The sequence below is a fragment of the Belonocnema kinseyi genome, chromosome 8, assembly GCF_010883055.1.
Source record: "Belonocnema kinseyi isolate 2016_QV_RU_SX_M_011 chromosome 8, B_treatae_v1, whole genome shotgun sequence".
NCBI lineage: Eukaryota > Metazoa > Arthropoda > Insecta > Hymenoptera > Cynipidae > Belonocnema > Belonocnema kinseyi.
In genome coordinates, this window is record NC_046664.1 from 80,370,779 (window position 1) to 80,393,014 (window position 22,236).

The 22,236-nt window shown below is 27.4% G+C and overlaps 1 protein-coding gene across 2 annotated transcripts in view; it reads right to left on the bottom strand.

The window, feature by feature from the left end:
- Positions 1-21,092, bottom strand: part of LOC117178985 (lysosomal alpha-mannosidase-like) — a 37,884-nt gene extending 16,792 nt beyond the window's left edge. The window contains exons 1-7 of one of the 2 annotated variants that reach the window (XM_033370586.1): positions 20,982-21,092; positions 12,880-13,069; positions 10,992-11,094; positions 8,209-8,290; positions 7,915-8,100; positions 2,924-3,129; positions 2,675-2,811 (exon numbers count right to left, since the gene is read on the bottom strand). In XM_033370586.1, the coding sequence (XP_033226477.1) occupies positions 2,675-2,811; positions 2,924-3,129; positions 7,915-8,100; positions 8,209-8,290; positions 10,992-11,094; positions 12,880-12,990 (825 nt within the window). In that variant the 5' untranslated portion in view covers positions 12,991-13,069; positions 20,982-21,092. Of the gene's footprint in view, positions 1-2,674; positions 2,812-2,923; positions 3,130-7,914; positions 8,101-8,208; positions 8,291-10,991; positions 11,095-12,879; positions 13,109-20,981 lie in introns of both variants that reach the window. The other variant, XM_033370585.1, reaches the window with a different exon arrangement.
- Between the last annotated feature and the right edge of the window lie 1,144 nt (positions 21,093-22,236).

Consider the following 22,236-nt stretch of genomic DNA (forward strand, 5'->3'; position numbering starts at 1 on the left):
GCTAAACCATTTTATGAGCCCGATGGAGTACGTGAGGACAAGGATGGCATATGCATTTACTGCCCCGATTTTGTTTGCCGAGTTAAGAAAATTTTTCATAATCAATCTGAGTCTCGTAGTGAAGGCAGTCATTAGGCTTTTTTTAACCAACGTATGCTGAATACCCTTAGATTCAACAATACCCAAATATTTCTCTAATTCGCCTACAGCCATTGCCTCCATGTCATTTTCGAACTTGTTCTCTGACTCTGCGGTCCCTAATTCCACTCTGATTAAATGCATCGTTCTAAATTTATCTAGTCCGAACTCCATGTGGATATCATTGGAAAACTGCTTTGTGACATCGATCACTTGCTGCAGTTTCTGGGCTGAATTAGAGTACAGCTTCAGGTCATCCATGTAAAGAAGATGGGTCACTTGATGACCATCCTCATCATGATGAATTCTGAACCCATGAAACATGCTGCTTAGTGTTTTGCTCAAAGGATTCAACGCTAAACAGAACCTCAGTGCGCTGAAGGAGTGTCCTTGGAATATACCCGTCGTAAAGCGTATTGATCTAATCTTCCTTGGTTGTCCATGATCAAAATACTTGATTCTTAAGGCTTGGGCAGATTTTGTAAAGTTTTAAGACTTCAAGCAAATATGATGGCAACAGCGTCTATAGTGACTAGATCCTTACAACCTCGCGAGTTTTTACAACATACTTTCTGTTCTTCTGTAAGAATGTCATTCTCGTCGCAATGAGAATATAACTTATCTGCAATTATAGCTGTAAGACATTCATTAATTGTTGGAAGACAGACTATCGGTCGAAAGTCAGATGTATTTTAAGCGTCTGGTTTCTTTGGTAACATATACGTACTACCTTGAAGCATAAAGCCTGGCATCAGATCTGGGTGTTCAATGATCATATGAAAACACCTTGCCAACGCAAGATGCACACTCGTCCGGTACTTGTACCAGAAGTTGTGCAGCATGTCCAGATCTGAAGTTTCCCAATTACTTGACCTTTTCAAGACGGCTGGAACATCTAAAGCTGTGATGTTTGTCAGTTGCATTTGAGGGTTATTGCTTACCCTTGCTTCCTCCAGTTTGAACCACGCAGTGTCCAAATTGCATCTGTTCATTTTTCCGTGAACACCCGACCAGTAGTTAGCCATATCTTACAATTGAGGGATTTCGGTGTCTTGCTGGTTATTTGGCTCTACTCTCAGTTTACGATAGAACCTTCTTTCATCTGTCTGAAAGATTCGATTTTGTTGCCTTCGTGCACTACTTTTCTTGTAACGACGCAGTCTTGCAGTAAGAGCATCAAGACTCTATCGTTGGGAGTCTATAACCTCATCCAATATAGCTGGTGTTAATTTGTCGATGTGCTGAGGGTGGATGATTTTATTAACATGGCTTATCAGCTTTTTGGTTCTAATTCCTTTATTATTTTGAGTTAAACGACCCAATTTGCACCTTACTTTGCTGACATCTATATCCAAACTGATCTTCCACGGTGGATCTCGATCCCCTGCTGGGAAAATAACTGAATTTGCAGGCCTAGTCTTCCGGCCCAACGTTCTAACGGTTGCCAAAGCTAAACAATATACAAGAGCTTGCACCTCTAACGCGGTCTGTGCTACGTTTAAATACGTAGGTAAAACCTTTCTGTCAAGATGTGCTATTAGCGCAGGCAGATCATTTGTTATGTTCAGTTTGGACAGAGAATGCATTAGTGTTGGTTCTACATATCTGAACTCTAGTAAAGCATGACGAAAATTCCTTTCAAGGTGCTAGAGTTTTTCTGGCATTTCCCTATCCACATTCTCGTTATTAATATCCGATTGTGGTTCTAATGGATCCGGTACATGATCTTCATCATGTACCGGCCATCCACCTCTGAAGGATGTGGTGGTTTTGGATCATCAATAGGTTGAGGAAAAATATGAATTGCTTCTGCTTGAACGTTTGACGTGGCTTCCTCTAACTGATGTTCATTGCTGTCGTTTTTCCACGCCCAATCAACCTGTTTTTTAATCTCCATTGCTCGGTCTTCTGTCACATGCAGATTATTCCTGATGTCCTTCACCTTAGCAACAAGCTCTCTTAGTGCGACTTTTTGTATATTAGGATACGTTGCAGCAGTTTTCGTTCTCAAATTGTATTTTTTTCCCACTTTCATTTCAAACTTCGGACTTTCGTAATAGGAACGCACCATTTTCTCTTTCAATGCGGTATCCGAATTGATGCTCTCCAACGGTATTTCTGTGAGAGTGATTGGATGCAAATAGCTAACGCTAGCCAAAGGATTATCAGCAGGCACAGTTGATGTTCCACTGCTTACCATTACTGCATGCTGTGGCCCCCAGCTGTGGCTCCAGGGGCGCCCCGACGATCCTCGGGAAGAGACAAGCGTTTCAAAATCCTTAATATACTCTCCAGTTTCCATTTATGGATTTTGGTGTTCTACTTAGTCCCTCCCCTCTTTGTTATCAGCCTATTTCGCATGGAAAACCCTGTCAGTAGCGACGCCACCACCAACATAGCCGCCAAAGTCATGAGAGAAAAGATTAACTTGAAGTTAAAATCTATAATTGCTCAAGATTCGAAAATTTGTACTGTAAATTTCTTCAAATTTGTAATAAAAATAAAATTCTAAAAAAGGGTGGACTTTGAAACTTACTTTTCGATCTATGTTGTATCCTGGACTATCAGGGTCATCAATCAAAGCTTCATCTGTACAAGTAACATCGAAACAAAAACCATCCGGTGCACTATATTGATTAAAAAGTACGGATGTGAATATATTAGCATTCTCGCCTGAATCAAATAAAAATATTTGTTAGTAAGCTGTTTTTAAGGAAGAAGACAAATTATAAGCTTACACTTAATTATTATAAATAACTGTTAATTTAAAATTCAATTTTTGTACCTAAACTGGGACTACCCCTCCAAATGAATTCTGCTGTTTTGCTACCGTATCGTCTACCTCTATCTTGATAATCGATACGGGCAAAAAGTAGACCATCGAACCCCATTTGGGCAAACATTGATGCCTGTTCTCTTGAGTGTCCGAAAGGATCAATTTGCCATCCAATCTTTGGCCTCGCGCATTGTCCGAAGGTGTCATTTAATCTCCTGATTAAAACATAATAATAATTATGAATATAAAAATAAATAGTAAATACTTTAATTTAAAGTAATTTATATTATTATCAAAGGTAGGTACTATCGATCAGTGCATATGTCATTTCACAATCTGTGAAAATAGAAATAAAAACTATCGATTAAGTTAACTCTTGAAATGACAGAAAGTACTTAACGTCATTTCTGACTGGATGGAAAATGTACTAAATAAATTTTCCAATCATATTTTTTTTAAAGATCTTCTCACTTCGCTCTTCTGAAAATCGTACCACAGAACTTCCAACTGCCTCTCTGGGGCTTTTCCATTAAGAAATCGGAAGTTCTGTGAATCGATTCCCAGTAGCGTGAATTGAGAAGATCTCTTTTAAGATAAAATTTAAATTACTAATTTTTTTAATTGATTTTTCATCTAGTCAGGAATGGCGTTAAGTATTTTCTATTATTTAAGGAGTTAATTTAATCGATAATTTTTATTTCTATTTTCAGATATTGTGAAATGATATCTACACTAATCGATATTAACTACCTCTGATGATAATGCAGATTCCTCTAAGTAACTCGTAACATAAATGTAATTCCTTGTTTGAGATAGTTTGTATTTATGAAAAAAGATTTTCCTGTTTATATCTCTAATAGTTTAATGGGAAAGCACTCAAACGGCAATCGGAAGTTCTGTACTTTGAACCCCATTGGAGGAATTCAGAAGATCTTATTCAGATAAATTTAATTAAAATTTTAAAAAAATTAGTTTCCATCTAGTCCGAAATGACGTTAGGTATTTTCTGTTATTTGAAAATTTAGCTTGATCGATAATTTTTATTTTTATTTTCACAGATTGTGAAATGACATCTACACTGATTGATATTAACTATCTCTGATGGTAATACAGATTCCTTTAAAACACTCGTATCATAGCATCTGATTCCTTGCTTGAGATAGTGTGAATTTCTGATAAAAAATTATTCTTCCGATTTCTCTAATAGCTTAATGGGAAAGCACCCGACCGGCAACCGGAAGTTCTGTGGTTCGAATCCGGGTGGAGCAAAATGAGGAGATTTTTTTTAGATAAATTTAATTCAAATTTTTTTTAAATTTATTTTCCATCTAGTCAGAAATGACGTTAGGTATTTTCTTTTATTTGAAAATTTAACTTGATCGATAATTTTTATTTTTATTTTCACAGATTGTCAAATGACACCTACACTGATTGCCATTAACTATCTCTGATGATAATACAGATTCCTTTAAAGTACACGTATCATAGCATGTAATTCCTTGCTTGAGATAGTGTGAATTTCTGATAAAAAATTATTCTTTCGATTTCTCTAATAGCTTAATGGGAACGAACCCGACCGGCAACCGGAAATTCTGTGCTTCACTTCTCAGTGAAGCGAAATCATAAGATCTTTTTTCAACAAATTGAATTTTAAGATTTTTTAAGATTCAAATCCTATCCAATTATTGAAAAGTGCATGGCGCCATTTTCAACTACTTTCTCGAAACTGTGTTCATTATTGGATAAAGCTGTAATTCTTTTGCTTCCGTTCAAAATAAAAATAATTTAGAAAAATAAAAATATAAAAGTGTTGGTCTTCTTGTACGTTTAAGATGCTTGGAGGAGAATAAATAGAATTTAAAATGAGTCTTATTTAGGTGTCTTAGGTACTCCAAGCTCCACTTTTGTACATAATCCGCGGGAGAGGTGACAAGAAATTTGGTAACACAGCTCCAGTAAATAATGTAATAAATTATAATAAAAAATATTATTAACTGTTCTATTCTTGTATATTCATTGTAAATTCTTTATCTACGTCAAAATTGTACAAACACTCATATTTTACGAGAAAGCCAACCACGCTAAAAAAGTTAATGACTTTATTGTATTATTTTTAAATAAGAATTTATGCATTATTTTGACCAGTTATATCTGGAATTAAAAAAGAAGTATAATTCTGTCTTCGAAGATTCTAAAGAAATTACAATTTTTACTTGAAATGGGGAATTTTTAAAAATAATTTTGATTCTAACTTCGGGAAGGTACCCTTGTGACTGATCATAAAAATAATGTTTTTCAAGGAATCTGTATTACCTTTGGAGAATAACAGAATTCCTTAAGCTCTTTTGCAGATTAGATGGAGCTATGATATTCAAAAAATTTTTAATCAATTTTCTTCTGTAAAAAGATCTTCTCCTTTTGCTCCCCTCGGAATCGAGCCAAAGAACTTCCATTTGCCAGTCGGGTACTTTTCCATTAAGCTTATAGAGAGATAAATAGAAACATCTTTTTCAGAAATACTCTAGTAGCTTAATGGCAAAGCACGCGACCGGCCATCTAAAGTTCTGTGGTTCGATTCCCAGCGGAGCTAAAGAAGAAAATCTTTTTTCAGACAAAATTTAATTTTTTTAAATATTGTTTTTCAGATTAATATCCCTTTCCACAGTCACGGTAGTTTAAAAATGTTTTTTATTATTAAAGAAAAATTCTGTTTGAAATTTTTTTCGCTCATAAACTCTATAATAAAAAAAAAACTAGTATTGAAAATGATAAGAAGGGCGGTAAGTTTTTAGGCGTTGTATAGCGGTTTTAAATATTTTTCATTGTAAGAAAAAGAGTCGGTTTTCAATTGATTTTTTTTCATTGGATAAAACTGAAATTGGAAAAACTTAAAAAATACAATTTAAAAAGGGCGATACATTTTTTAATAGTTCTGGGTTTTTATAACAATTATTTTTATAAAGCTTTTAAATGTTTTTCTTCTTTTATGTTTTTCACCTTTGCTACAATGATAAATAATTTTAAAAAAAAATAAAGAATTTTATTTGAATGCCCTGAAAATAAATTAATCACAATTTAAACTTTTTTTTTTAATTTAATATTAATTCTCGTTTGTTTCGCATTTTTAATTTATTTTAGATTTATGAAGGTCAAAAACTATGTTTCTAAATCAAAAGAATTGTTAGACCACCTCTAAATATAATTTATTTTAAACAAAAAAAAAACATAATTTTTGTTGTTGTTAATTCGAAAAAATAAGAAACCCATAGTAAAAAAAGATTTTATTGTAAATTTTATTCAGAATCGTGAATATTAGCGGAATCTAGTAAAAATTTTAGATTTCTTTTCACAAATAGCCTTAGAATACGAATAAAATAATAATTTTTTAATATTACGCCCAATTAGGCTAAAGAGGTTATTAATTCCTATGAAGAAAATTGATAATTTCAGCAATTTAATATTATTGTTGATAATATTTTTTTTGTTTAATGGTAAAAAGTTTCGGTTTTCTAAATTTTTAAACTATTTAACTATTTTACACTTAGAGTGACTCAACAATTATTTTATTTTGAGCCTAAAATAATTGTTTAAACAAAGTGTTATTTTAATAAATATATTCATTTATAATAATGCCAGATGGTTGCGTTTTTTCTGACAATTTTAACTTTTTATCCACTTTGCACTTGGTGAGTTATAATTAATGCAATTTAATCGAAAATAGTTGTTTAAACAATTGATTATTGCTTATATTTATAATAGAAAATTATATAATTCTCTCTATTATTCTCTAATTTTTCTCTCATATAAATGCTAGAAAGTTGCAGTACAATACCAATTAAAAAAATTATTTGTTTAATTTGTTTCTAATTAAAAAGTAAAAGCAAAGCTGAAATTTTTACAAGACTTGCAAGTCTTCTAGCATTAATGAGAGACAACTTATACAAGGAAAGATAGTTATAAAAAATTATGAATAGTTTAAACAATTATGTATTGTATCTTGTATTATTTATTATTTTACTAAGTAAACAATGAGTGAAGATTTAAAAAATTTAGAAGAAACCGCAAATATCTTGCGAAAAATGAAAAATATTTTTAAAAATCGGGACTTTCTGTTTTTATTGTAAGAAAAAATGGCTAAAAACAAGAATAAATTGTTTATACAATTTATTTAAACATCTCGTCATCAATATAAAGTAGTATTTTACGTATCAGAAACAATTTAGATTTAAAAAACTGAAACAAAATCGCAATTAGCGTCAAAAACTCGAAAAAAAACATTTTTTTTACAAATAGGGGTTTTTTGGGACACTACAAAGAAACTATTGGGGTGGTATTCAAAAAGAAATATTTTATTCGCATTCTATAGCTATTTTTGAGGGAAATTTTGAGTTTCAACTCGATTTTTTTTCATTCTCAATAATCTCGCAGATAAATTTTTATGGTGGATTTTAAAAAAGAATTTAAATTAATTGTTATAAAAATATGCTGCATAACACTTCTATTTATAGAAGAGACTATATTTAAAAGTCCAGATATTTAAGATAGAATATTTTGTGACACACTTTAAAAAAAAATTAAAAGTGAATCGTCACTTTTTTTTAGGTAATACATGTATGTGTAACATTTAAAGAAAATTATCTTCTTTAAGCATCGTATCAATTTCAATCTTGGCCTACTTACCAGAACGTAAGAAACAGATATTTAGCTAATCACGTAACAGAAAAAAATTTCTCTCGATTAACTTACTAAAATGGAAAAATATCCCATCGAGAATAATTATGTAAATTCAAATTTCAAAAAATTAAATTCAGAATAAATTCCAATTTTAAATTACAATCAAAAAGTGTTTACAACAAAATTTAAACCGCAATAATTTAATCCGCAATAATTTAATGCGCAATAATTTAATCCGCAATAATTTTGTAGTTAAATAAAAATTAGACGATATTTGCCAAAATCATTTTATGTTTTTTGAATAAATAAAATGTTGGTATAATTACCTGAAGCCCCAGGAAAATTGATCAATTACAGACTGATAGTGGGTCACTGCTTCATCATTCATGCTCCAACCTCCACCAATTATTTCGAGTCTTCCTTCATCAATTAAGGATCGAACAATTGTCTTAACTTTTTCATTTTGCTGGTCCCACCATTTAAAGAAAAATGCTGATTCCACATAAATGAATCTGTTTGACAATTTTCAGAACATATTAAAATATTTAAAAATTGTCAAAATAATTATCTCTAATTATAAAAATTGTTAAAAGTTTAAGGAACAATACCAAATTTATTACCTTCTTTCTGGACTTTCTTGCAAAGATCTTATTACTGAATTCAGGATATATTGAACTCCTCCGTGGTTTAATTCATCTTGATCTTATAAAAATAAGTAATATGATATAAATTGAATTAAATATATTATTATTAGGGTCGTAGAAAAAATTATTTTTTCAATTTCTTAAAATCTCACCCCATTACTTTGTGTAATTTAGTGAAAAAATTTCGTAATTTTTGCAAAATTAAAAAACGTGTCTTTGCTGAATTGAATCGAAATGAAAATTTCAAGCAAAAATTGAATAAAAATTTTTGAAATCCAATTATGGATGATAATGCCCCTGAAATAAATATTTTTTCTCTTTTTACCCCCAATAATTCATAAAAATTGTTTTCTTTCTTCCAAAAAAATTTGTATTGCAATATACTTAAACACTGTACATAAGGGTGGTTCAAAAATGTTTTTTTATAAGGCAACGACCCCCGCCCCCAAATTTATTCCAAATTCGAAAAAAAAATTCTGTAATTTTTTTTCGATTTTAACATGTGCCGGTTTTGACTTGAAGTTTCCAATGTAATATGCACTGTGAAAAATCACTTTTTTTTGTATTTAGAATAATTTTTTAGGGTTTGAAAAATTGTGACAAGAGAGTATGAGGGCCTGTTGAGAATTATCCAACATTTATCAGTAATATTTCGGTTTTAATTTTTATTAAAAACATTGTTTTTTGAATCAACTTAATCAAACAATGTTGATAAATATTCCACTAAAGGAATATTAATAATTTTTAATAAAGAAAATTATTTAAACAAATTCCATTTGTTTAAACAATTGGAAATTAATTAAATAATTTTAATAAATATTCCACTAGGCTAGTAATAATTTTTAAGGAAAAACGAACTTTCTAAAAAAATTGTTTAAACAAAGTCCATTTACTTAAATAATAAAAAATTAACGAACCATTGTTTTACCCTAGAGGGCAAGCCCCCCCCCACAAAATTTTTCATTTCCGAAGAAATAAAATCAGTCATTTTTTTAAAATTCGAATATTAACATGTGCCACCGGACACGAAATAAAACCATAATAATAACTTTCATTTTTAACTACGCCCCCCTCCTCCTGCAGCACCCCAAATATGACCCAAAAATAAAAAAACTACATTTTTGCGCATTATTGTTACTTTTTAGCAATGTCCGTCGTCTTTTTTATATCAAATAATTACTAGTGTATAATTTTAATATTTGCCATTACTGTTTAAACAATTTTCAATTGTCTAAACAAATGCAAATTATTTAAACAATTATTTATTCCCAGAAAATGTAAAAAATAATAGTATTTTTGTATTGAAATGCAATACTTTTTTATTATTTGGAGAAGTAAATTTTCTAAAAACATTATGTAATTATTTAAACAATTAATTATTGTTTATTTTTTGAATTTTCGAAAATCGAGCCCGAGATGTCCACTTTTTGCAAATTGATATCCTATGCTACTTTTTGTTGAATAATTACATAATTCTGATACAATTATTTTAATTTTTCCAAATTTCTATTTGTTTAAACAATTTTTATTTTCTCAAGAAGTTATTTTTAAATATCTGAAAAAACAAAAGAAAATAGTACACGTAAAATTAAATATGATTTTAAAAGTACTTTTGGAAAAGTAATTACTTAAACAAATTATATTTCTTTAAACAATTAAAAAGTACTAAATGTATTTTTTCTATACACCATACAGTCATAAACATAAATTCTATGTGTTCTATTTTATTTGTTTATTAATTGAAAAAAACTGCTTAAGCAAATAAATATTGTTCAAACAAACATAAATATATTAAAACTTAAAAGAAATGTATCAAAATTATATAATTATGCAATAAAACCTTGCATAGGATACTAATTTTAAAAGAAAGTTGATATTTTAGGCTCCATTTTCAGAAATTTAAAAAATAGGCAATAAATAATTATTGAAATAATTACATAATGTTTTTAGAAAAATTCACTACAAAAAATGACAAGCAATTACATTTCAATCAGAAAATACGACTATTTTTTAAATTTTTTGAGAATAAACAATTGTTTAAATAATTTACATTCGTTGAAACAATTATAAGTTATTTAAAAATTAATCGGAAATATACCAATTGTTCATCTATAATTATTTGTATGAAAAAGACGAGGGAAATTGCTAAAGAGTAACAATAATACGTAAAAACGTATTTTTTTATTTTTGTGTCATATTTGGGGAGCTTCAGGGGAAGGAGGCGTGGTTAAAAATCAAATTTATTATTATAGTTTTATTTCTTAGAAACATCTCTTCAATATTTAAAAAGTTAGGCACGTTTCAATGAAAACCTGGAAAATGAGTTCAATCTTTCAAAAATTATAAATTTCCCTATGTTAATTAAATGGGATCTTAAAGTGCCCGGTGGCAAGCAAAATTTTTGGTATAACTAACTATTCAAATATTTATTAAAATTTCATTAAATTAAAAAAACCTACTTAAAAAGTTGAAGATAAATTTATTTATAAATTTAAATTTGCAGTCTCCGTGTTCTTTGCTACATAATGTTGAATCACTTGCAAAAATCTTTTACAAGCTTTTCAAAAATTAAATAATTTATTAAATTTATAACAGTTTGGGAAATTTTAAAGAAAATTTGGTTTCACTGAAAGGCACAAAACGAGGAGATGAGACTTCGAGAAATCCAAAAAGTCACTTCTTTGGACTATTCTCATATTAACAAGTGAGTTTATAAAATTATTTTTTTTATTTTTAAAATTGTTTTTGTTATTACTTACTTTCATAGTAATATTGGTCAAATGTTTGTAACCACCCAACATCATCATGAGTGTGAGGTACAATGTGGATATTTAGTTTTTTCGGATCGATTTTTGCACATGCCTAGGAATATTTGTAAAATTAAATTAAATTAAGGAAAAGACTAAAAACTTTTATAGCAACTTCTTTTAGAATTAGAAATATTTGTATAATCTTTCACAATTCATAATAATATCATTCATTCTATGAGGTAATACAAGTTTTGAATTAAAAATCTGTTGAAGAAATTAATATTCCAATATTTTTTCGCAATCCTCAACTTGGATTTCAAAATCTTTTAAGAAAAGAAATATTTTTTCTCAATACTCAATTTCTTCTTTCATTTGAGGGCGCAAACTATTTTATTGTGGCATATTTTAAAAAAGAAAATATTTCTATATTTCCTCCTATTCTTAAATTTAATCTTTCTTTCCAGGACGTAAAAAAATTTTATTTCAAAATTAATTACAAAAAATATATCCAGCATAAAAGAGCTTGGATTTTAAGATCTTTGTAAAAAGAAATATTTTTTCTCAATCCTGAATTTCATTTTTCACTTCCGTACATAAACAAGATTTGAAATCAACATTTATTTAACCGCAGCAATACTGAATTTCGTCATTTATTTCCGAAATTAAAAAAGCTTGAATTTCAACATCTTTTGAGAAAAAATTTTTTTTGTTGTCCTCCATTTTATTCCAGGATGTTAAAAATTACATTAAAGATCTTTTAAGAAGGAAAATAATATTTCCATATTTTTTCTCAATCCTCAATTTCATCTTTTATTCCAGAACGTAAAAAAATCATTTTTATCTCCCTCGTGCTCAAAATTATCCGACAAAGGTTCATTTCGACCAGCCTCGCGATAAAAATTATTCGACGCAGAATAATCTCTATCCGTTTTGCAATGAAAATAATCTGCCGTTGGATACTTGTAATATTTGAGTTACAAGTAATAAAACAATAATAATAATACAAGTATTAACTTTATCCAAAGACGGGTGATTTTTATCCATCTCGTAATGAACACTGTCTGCCATCGGATAATTTGTATACGCCTCGTGATAAAAATTATCTGCCACCGGTTAATTTTTATCAGCCTCTTGAGAAAAATTATCAGCCGTCGTGCAATTTTTATCCGCCTTGTGATAAAAACTATCTGCCGTCGGATAATTGTAATATTTTCAGTTACAAGTACCGTTATTAACACCGAACAACCCCGAGATATTATTTATTTGAATTTGGATAAAAACGCTGCGACAAATTAAAAACTACAATTGTGCGACGACGAATAATTTTTATTCGCCTTGTAATAAACATTATCTGCCGTCGGATAATTTTTATCTACCTCGTGATAAAAATTATCTGCTGTCAGATAATTCTAATATTTTTAGTTACAAGTACCGTCATTAACACCGAACGACCAAAAGATATTGTTTATCTGCAGTTGGATAAAAACGCTAATCAATTAAAAACTACAATTGTCCGACGATGGATCATTTTTATCCGCCTCGTGATTAAAATTATCTGCCGTCGGGTAATTTTATTTGCCTCGTGATAAATATTATCTGCCGTCGGATGATTTAATATTTTTAGTTGCAGGTACCCTACATTAACACATGACTTTTTAATAAAAAGTGTGGGTTTAAAAAAAACCTAATTTCATCATTCGTTCCCGAATATAGAAAAACTGGCATTTTAAAATCTTTTGAATAAATTAATACATTTTGAGCTTGAATTTCAACATCTTTTTGAAAGAGCTTTTTCTATATTTTTCAACACTCTATTTTAGCATTCAGTCCAAGACATAAAAAAGTTTGAATTTCAAAATCTTTAAATAAAAAATATCTAAAAAATTATAAATATTACCTTATATCCACAGGTTGTCGATTCTTTATTATTATCTGGAGTATGGTATTCATTTGTAGTCACTGAAAGTATCACTACCGACAAATGTAGTAAAAAAATCGAGGACCACATTTTTAAAATTTTTTCTAGACGAACTTTACTATCACTACTGACTGTGTGAGGTACCCGATGAATATTTATATCAGTTTGTCTGGAGAACGAACATACTTTTGATGTTTATTCAGTTAATCTACAACATTATGATGAAAAATTTCAAAGCGCAATAACGTTATCAGGTAACCATTTAAGATTACATTTAATGGTTAGGAGTTTAACGTTATTTTTTAAACTTAAATTTATTATGTGCGAAGCTATTATTTCGTATGTGAAGAGAAAAATATGATGACCCTGAAGTTCGATGACCCAGAATGTAATTATATTGATTCGAAATTTGGATAAATTAAAAAAAAAAAAATTGTTCTTTCAAAAAACGAAAACATAGATGAATTCTTTCAGCAATAACTCTATGACTTTTTTAAATTAAAAAAATGAATTTTGTAACAAATGAATTTTATAAACTATTTGGGCCTTATAAACAAATCTATTGGTTCAGAAATAGTTCGAAGCACAGTAGATTCTTGAACCTTCAGATTGGTTTTGAAAATTAAAAGGCATGCCTTTTTAGTTTTTATCGATTTTTTAATCAATTACATCATTTGTTATTAATTTTAAACTCTGCAAACCATAAATAAGCATTCAATAAAAAAAAAAACGAAAACACCGTTTGATTCGTTTCGGACATATCTAAGTGCGGTTTTTTTTTCAAAGAGTCTCTTTTGTTTTTACCATTTTTTGAACAAACACATTATTTTTCAATTGTTCTGAAAAATGAACTAAGCGTCCGATCGTATAACAATAAAACCATTGGATTATTTTCCAAAACAATTGGGAGTGCCTTTTTTGTTTTTGTTTTTTACGATTTTTTTAACAATTAATTTATTTGCTAATAAAATCAATCTTTTTAAAGCTTGATAAATAAAGTGAACGTCCAATAAATAGAAGAATTTTTAGTTTTTTATTTCATTTGCAACAAAAATAAAATATTAACAATTTCCAGAAAACTATTTAAATTTTTAAACGAATAGATTAATTTAAAAAAAATATGATGCATTTTTATCAAAGAAGATTAATTTTCCAGCAAACAGTTGAATTATTAAGTAAAAAGATAAATCTTTAACTAAAAATTACAGCTAAATTTTCAGTTTGCAAAAAATAATTCTCAACTAAAGAAAAACTAATTTTCAGAAAATTGTTCAATTTTCTGGGGAAAAATCATGTCTCAAGTACAAAGAGAACTTTTTTAACCAAAAGACTTTTTCCCACCAAAACAGATCAATTTTCAACAAAATGTATAAATATTTAACCAAAGATCTTAATTTTCTAAAAAGCAAGATAATTTTTTAACCAAAAATAAAAAACTTAAATTATCAGAACAAACATTGATTCTTAAAAGGTAGTTGATATTTCAGATTAAAACAGAGTTTTTTTTTAAACAAAGCAGTTAAATTTCATACAAAAAAATTGAATTTTTAAGAAATTGCCTAAATTTGTAACCAAAGAACTGAATTTTGAACCAAAAAGTCTACTATTCTACCAAAAAGAAGAATTTTCTGCAAAATACATGAATTTTCAACAAAGTAATCGAATTTTCAATTAAAAATGATACATTTTTAATTCAGCTTTGAACAGTTAATTTTTCAATTAAAAATATCCATTCTCAATCAACAAAAATTTTTTCAATCGAGAAAATTAATTTTTAGCAAAAGAAATTAACTTCTAATTCAAAAGATCATTTTTAATCCAATAAGATTATTTTTTGCTAAACATTTGAATGTTCAAACCAAAAAGATAAGTTTTCAATTAAAATGTATATAGGTAAATTGGTAGTTCAAATAATTAATTTTCAACCGAAAAAACGAATATTCATTAACATAGTACAATTTTCAAATGAAGAAATAAATTTAAAACCAAAATGATGAATTTTTAACCAAAAAAAAACAATATTCAAGAAATTAGTTCCAATTTCAATCAATTAGTTAAATTTTGAAACCAAAAAGAGGAATCCTGAACAGAAAAGTTTAGTAGTTGACAATTAAAAAAAGATTTTACTTTTAATCAAAAATAGTTCAATTTAACAAAAAATTTGAATATTTAAACAAAAAGTGTCATTTTCTACGAAACAGGCGAACTTTCTACGAAGAACGTAAATTTTCAGCTAGAAAAGATAACTTATTAATTAAGTTTTAAATAGTTTATTTTTCATTTCAAAATTTGTATTTAAAGAAAGTTCAGCTAAGAAGAGTTTATTCTGAACCAAAGAAATGAATTTTTAACAAAAAGTTCAATTTCCATAAAAGAAGATTTTTTTCTGCAAAACAGTTGAATTTTTAAGTAAAAAGATCAATTTTTAACTAAAATTCAAGTATTGAAATTTTCAGTATGAAAAAAATAAAATGTTGACCTAATGAAACAAATTTTTATCAACACAGTTAAAAAGAGGAATCCCTGACGAAAAATGAAAGAGTTAATATTTCTACTAAAAAACATCTATTGAAAAAATAGTTACATTTAACCAACAAAGAATTAATTTTCAATGCAGTACCTACATTTTTCACAAAAGAAATCAATTTTTAACCAAGAAGTATAATTTTTTACTAAAAACAGGAATTTTCTACTAAAACAGGAATTTCTATTCATTTCATGCAAATAATTGGATTTCCACTAAAAAAGATAAGTTTTTAATGAGGCATGGAATAGTTCATTTTTCTATTAAAAATATCAGTTTATAATGAAAAAACAACATTTTCAGTTGAAAAAATTAAGTTTCAACTAAACAAATGACTTTTTTGACCAAAAAGATCACTGTTCTTCTAAAAAGATTATTTTTATACTAAACCCCGTTAAATTTTCCATTAAAAAATTTTTTTTACTGAAATCTAAGCAATTTAATTTTTAGTTCAAAAAAATTATTTTTAATCTAAAAAAAATCATTTTTATCAACATAGTTAATTTTTTTAACAAAAAAATAGTTTTCGAGCCAAAATATTTTTATTTCCAATCAAAAATAGTTTTAAAAAACATTTTTTGAATAAACTAGTTAGATTTTCGACCAGGGAAGAAAATGTTCAAGCAAGAAAAACATAAAATTCTAACTAAAGAGAAATCAATTTTTTAAAAATAATATTTATATATTAAAAATGTAATATTTTCATTTAATTTTAAATTTGCTGTTTCGAAAAAACCAGCCCATTTGTTTAATTTGAAAAATTTAGAATTAAAAAATCGACTTTTGATCTTCTAAATCATCCAAATTTGAGAATTTTCATTTATACGTTTTTAATGTTGAACAGTTTCAAATTTAAATCCTCAAAATTGCAAAAATTTTTAATATAAGTCGTCACAATTACAGAATTTTGAATTCAAAATTAAAAATCGGCATAATTGTTAATTCCACATTTTCAAAATTCAATATTATTCAATTTTATAAATTTTTTGATTAAATATCTACAATCTTTAAAAATACAATTATTGAAAATTTTCTAATTTAAAAAATATATAATCGAAAATCATTTAATTATCGAGAGGATGACACAATTTTGCTTAATTTTTAAAATCCCGAATATGGAGAAATAACGAAAATTAACATTACTGATCGAAACTAAAACTCTCGCAATTTTAAACTTTAGTTTTAAAATCCCGGTCACAGCCAGTTGCCGAATTTTCAATTTCCAAAAGTACTAAATTGCCAAATTTTCCAATTTCGAAAAAACTAGTTTTTAGTATTTTGATTTTATTGTAAAAAAATTTATTTATAAAAATACTTTTTAGTATTTTTTCATATTTGGGATTTTCAAAAATCGCTAAAACTATGTCATCTCTTCAAAAATTGAATAATATGCAATTTTATATTTACAAAATTCAAGAATTTTTAATAATTGTAACCTTTCAAAATTGTAGAAATTTTAATTCTAAACCGTTAGAATTAAAAAATAGTTTTTTTTTAATTGACGATTAAAAATTCTGTAATTGTGATGATAGAAATTCGAATGTCAACTTTTTAATTCTAATTTTTTCAAATTCAAGAGTATGCAATATTAAAAATTAAAAAATTTTAATTTATAGATCTTTAGAATTTATATTCGAAACTTGTTAAATTTTAAGGATCTTGATTTTAAAATTCTTCGATTTTTAAGATTTGCAATTGCAAATTATTGAATTTCAAAAAATGAATATAAATAAATATTCTTATATTTTTAAAGATTTGGAAGGTCAGGGCTCGTATTGTCAAACTTAAATCCCATAATTCAAAGAAATTTCGAAATTAAATAATAATAAAACTACCAAAGAAAATATAAACCCGTTGACGTAAAGTGCTCTTATATTTTAATTTATGTACCACTTATGTCATAAAATGATTACAATTTATGAAGGTAAAACAATAAAGGAATTATAACCGTGCCTAAAAAAAACAAGTGAGTCTTTATTTTATTAAAATTTTTTTTTTTCTTAATAAATTATGTACCTCAATGACATCAATATTATTTGTTTAATGTACCATTTTTTATAAATATCTATACGAGTTTCATATTATTCATAATTCCTTAAAAACAAATTTCATAATTTTGTAAACAATTTGTATAAATTGATTTCTAAATTACATTTCTTTTATTAAATAAATAACCTGTTAGGCACATTTTGTAAAAATACATCTGAAAATATTTTTCCACTTTTGAATAGTAAACATTTTTCTAAATATGAAATATGGAGAAGCATGGTTAAATATATAATACCAACACATGAAAAAAAGTTATTGAAACAAAAAGAATTATATTGTGCTTGTAAATCTACTTTTCAAACAAAGATAAGAAAAATTATTTTTAATTACAAGAGGCTCTGTTTATTCTTTTCCACTCGTTTTGTACATTAAAGAAGGAAAACAATTTCGTAATTCGTTCTATCAATTTTCAGAAGAAAAAAAATTTTCCATAAAATGTTTGAATTGTATCTGATGAGAATTGTGATATCTCTGTAAAAAATATTTGCTTTCATCAAAGAAACCGTATATTTAAAAGAATTTGCTTAATTTAATTAAAAATAACTTTAAATTGAAACAAAGGATCTTTTTTTTAATATATCAGGATTAGAGTATAAATTATTGTATTTTTGGTTGAGAATTCGTCTTTTTTAGTTGAAAATTTAATTATTTTGCAAAAAAAACTTCTTTTTTTGTTTGATATAAAATTCAATTTCTTGGTAAAAAAAAATTATCATTTTTTTTAAAGAAAAGTCACATTTTTTATTGAGAATTCTTTTTTTTTTGGTTGGAAATTAATTTTATTCTTCAAGATTTAATTTTTTTTTTTATTAAACTATTTGATTAAAAAAAAATTTGTTAATTTTGTTATTTATTATTTTTTTTTCAAGTTTTCAAAAACTATTTTTTTTTGAAGATTTATAATTTTCGGATAAAACTAATACTCTTGCTTCAACGTGCATCTTTTTGGTAGAAAATTCACTTTAAAAATTTATTTTTTAGATTAAAGATTCATTATAGTTAAAAATTAATTCTTTTAACTGAAAATTTGTATACTTTATATTTTTTCGAAAATTCATCTTTCTTAGTTTACAATTCTTTTTTTTTTATTTCTCTTTTTGGTAGTTTTTTTATGGGAAATTCATCTTGTTTGGTTGAATATTAATTTTATTTTTAAAAAATTTGCCGTTTAGAAGAAATTTGGGGTTAACGTTAGTGAAAGTTGCTATTTGGTTAAAAATTCGATTTTTGTTTGTCCTTATATTCAGAGAATATAAGGAATGACTAGTAATTCGGAGAATTTCAAATCATTTCGGAAATTCAAGGAATTGAGAGACTTCCAAACATTTCAGGATTTCGGGAAACATAGGAAATTTAAGCAATTTCAGGAATTTATAATATTTAAGGAATTCAGGGAAATTAAAGATTACAAGCAATTTCGAATATTCAAGGATTTCGGAGAAGTAAGAGAATACGTATTAAGGAATTCAGTGGAATTAAAATATTAAGCGAAATTAAGGAAATCAGATAATCTAAGCAATTGAAAATTCTTACGCATTCCTAGAATGCAAGAAATGAAAAATATTCCAGAAATTTTAAGAATTCTGAATAATGAATCAATTAACGGCATTAAAGGATTTCAAGCAATTCTGATGATTTCATGGATCTCAAAACATTTGGGGAATTCAGAATACTCAAGAATTCATCGAAATCAAAGATTTCAAACAATTTAGAGATTATTTCAGAGATTTTTAGAGTCAGGGAGAGAAACGGTTGCGGCTATCGCTTCACAATACCTTGGAGGGGTTGCAGTGCGCGAGTACTCAATCGAGTATATCTCGCAATGTTACGCATTCCAATTAGAGACTGTTCAGATGGCTCTGACTTTTTACGTTTCGAGGGTACCGATTTAGTAACAACAAGGCCAGAAAGAGGAAAAGTGAAAAAAGTTCAGGAATTCAAAATGTTTCAAGAATTCGACGTATTCGGAATGTTCGAGGATTTCATGGAATTGAGATATTTTTAAGAATTTCGAGAATTCAAGGAATTCAAAGATTTTCAGGAAATCGCGATATCTGGAAAATTTGCATTCCTCTAAATATAAAAGTCTTAATTTAAAGAAAAAAGAACTACATTTTTTTATTTTAAGTTTTAGAAGCTGTACATTTTTATTTTGAAAGGCTTTACATTTGATATTGTACCATTTTTTAGTCATTCAAATTTAAAAAATTTAAATGGTCTAAATTTCAAAATAGTCCATTTTTTAGTTGTCTAGTTAATTAATTTTCAGTTTTAAATTCCAAAAAATAAAATTATTTTAATTGATAAAGATAAGAATAAAAATCTCCCTACTTTTATGCCTTCAAGCCTTTAAAAGTGGATAATTTTATGTATTAATTATATATGGGTTATTTAATATCAAAGACGTTGAATTGGGATATCTATAGTTATTTAAAATTCTTAAATTAAAATTGTTTAATTTCAAATATTGATTCAAGTAACTGAAGACATTTCAGGTTAAATTTAATTAGTTAACTTATTAGTGATTTTAATTTTTTTAAACTATAAATTATCGTTTTTTAAGTGGTTCAATTTTAGAAGATTTTTGTGCGAAGGGTCTAAATTTTTTTAATAATTTGTTAATACTTATAAACAAAAATGAAAAAGTCTTTTTTGTTGAAAAAATTCATTATTGAAAAAACTTTGCATTAATTCCTTATGAAAATGGGTACATAAAGGTTTTTGGGATCGCTGAATACGAATCTGGACACAGATTTGAAAAATTCAAAATGGCGGACCCAATATGGGTCCGAATATGATCACGAATCTGAATTTAGATTTTGAAAATTCAGAAAATTGGTACTAATCTATGTTTTAGGTGAGTAGGTGTATATTTTTTCAAACCTTAATATTCTAAATATTTGTCATTTTGAATACAGATTCAAAATCAGCGACCTCCTGCCTATGCTAAGTTTCAAAAAACAATTTAGAAATATTTTGAATTTTGGCCCGCCGTTTTGAATGTTGAAAATCTAAGTTCAAATTGGTGAACAGAAATACCAACAATCCCTGTACACCAATTTTCAAAATAAAAAATTCCAAATTTTGGCCGCCATGTTGGATCCGCTATTTTGAGTTTTAAAAATCCGAGTTTGAATTCGTGATTAGCGACTCCAAAAAACCCCTGTATACCAATTCTAAAAAAATCCAAAAATATTCCAAATTTAAGTCTCCATATTGGATCCACCATTTTGAATTTTCTGAGTTCAGATTCGTGATCAGTGATCCCAGATCCTCCGTATACCAATTTTCAGAAAAAAATATGTCAAATGTTAGCCGCCATATTGAATCCGCCATTTTGAATTTTTTAAAATCTGAGTTCGAATTCGTGATTAGCGACTCCAAAAAACCCGTGTATACCAATTTTCATGAAAACCCGTTTCCCTAAAAAATGTATACCGAAAAGAGTTAAATAATAAAACAAACTACAAATAGACAAGAGTAAAAAAACAAAATCATTTTTACGAACCAAGTTCATGCTTCAAACAGAAACAATTTTATTCCGCAAACACTTCTCGATAACTATTAATAATATCGAACTTTTTTTAAAAATAAACTGATTCAAAAGCAGTGTTGCATTTGAGCAAGAAATGTGAGAAGTAAGCAGAAATAAGAAAAACTATCGTCTATTTTTTATAAAATCTCATCTTATCTCGTCTCATATAAGCGAGCTTCTCGAAAAATCGTACATTTCGATCAACTGTCTTGTCAGTGTCAGAATTAGCATACGATAATAAGCAAATGTCATAACTATTGTTATGAAATATTGAAGTAGATATACATGATAAAAAAATCATATTTTTAGAGTAAAATGTATATTTTCTTTAAATTATATAATCCTATTATTAATAATCCAAAATTCTAAATATTACTTCCAATATAATTTTCTTTCTTTTCCATCAGATCTCGTCAATTAATTTGTTTGTCTGGTCTTTCGGGTTATATCTCATGCAGATCCATACAGAAAATTATTTTTCAAGTTTTTTTTTTGGCCAAAGTAATTTACTAACACCACATATTTATTAATAATAATTATAATAATATCTAATAAATAAAATTTATTTTGGTCTAAAGAACCACTAATTAAACTCAAATCTGTGTTAACTAAGGTAATATTTCCAGAGCAATCAAAAGCACTATTTTCGGATGTATCACTACCGAATTCAACGTCTAATTTATTTAATTCCTTATTTATTTTAATTGTATTTTTCTTTTCAAGCCCTTTCTTATAAAAATCTACCTCCTGAGCTAATTGAGGATTTTTTTTTGCCAAATTTCTAGTTATATTTTGTCGACAACTCCCTAAATCTATAGGTTTTTTATTCGGCATTTGTTATAAATTTGCACATATTAAAAAGCAATAATAAACGTATAATATAAATTATCTGTCTTCGATCAAGTTCTTTGTGCAAAAAAAATATGTTTATAAAAAGGATTTATTTTAATTCAATTATATACTGGCTCTCTTATGTTTTGTTTTCCCGGCCGATGCACCATAAAAAGGTTGTATGTTACGTCATGAAGACCGTAAAATACTCCCTCTTTTATTAGATTCCTCGTTTTAGTTGAGATTGAAGATCTCGCACAAGGAAGAGGAAAGAATAGCCAATAATAAGATGTGGAAGTAATTTATTGTAAATAATTGAAAAATAGAATTTATACAAAGCACGAAGATGACGGAAGACGAGTTTAGTCCTTGGCCAGTACCTTAAAATAAAAGGATC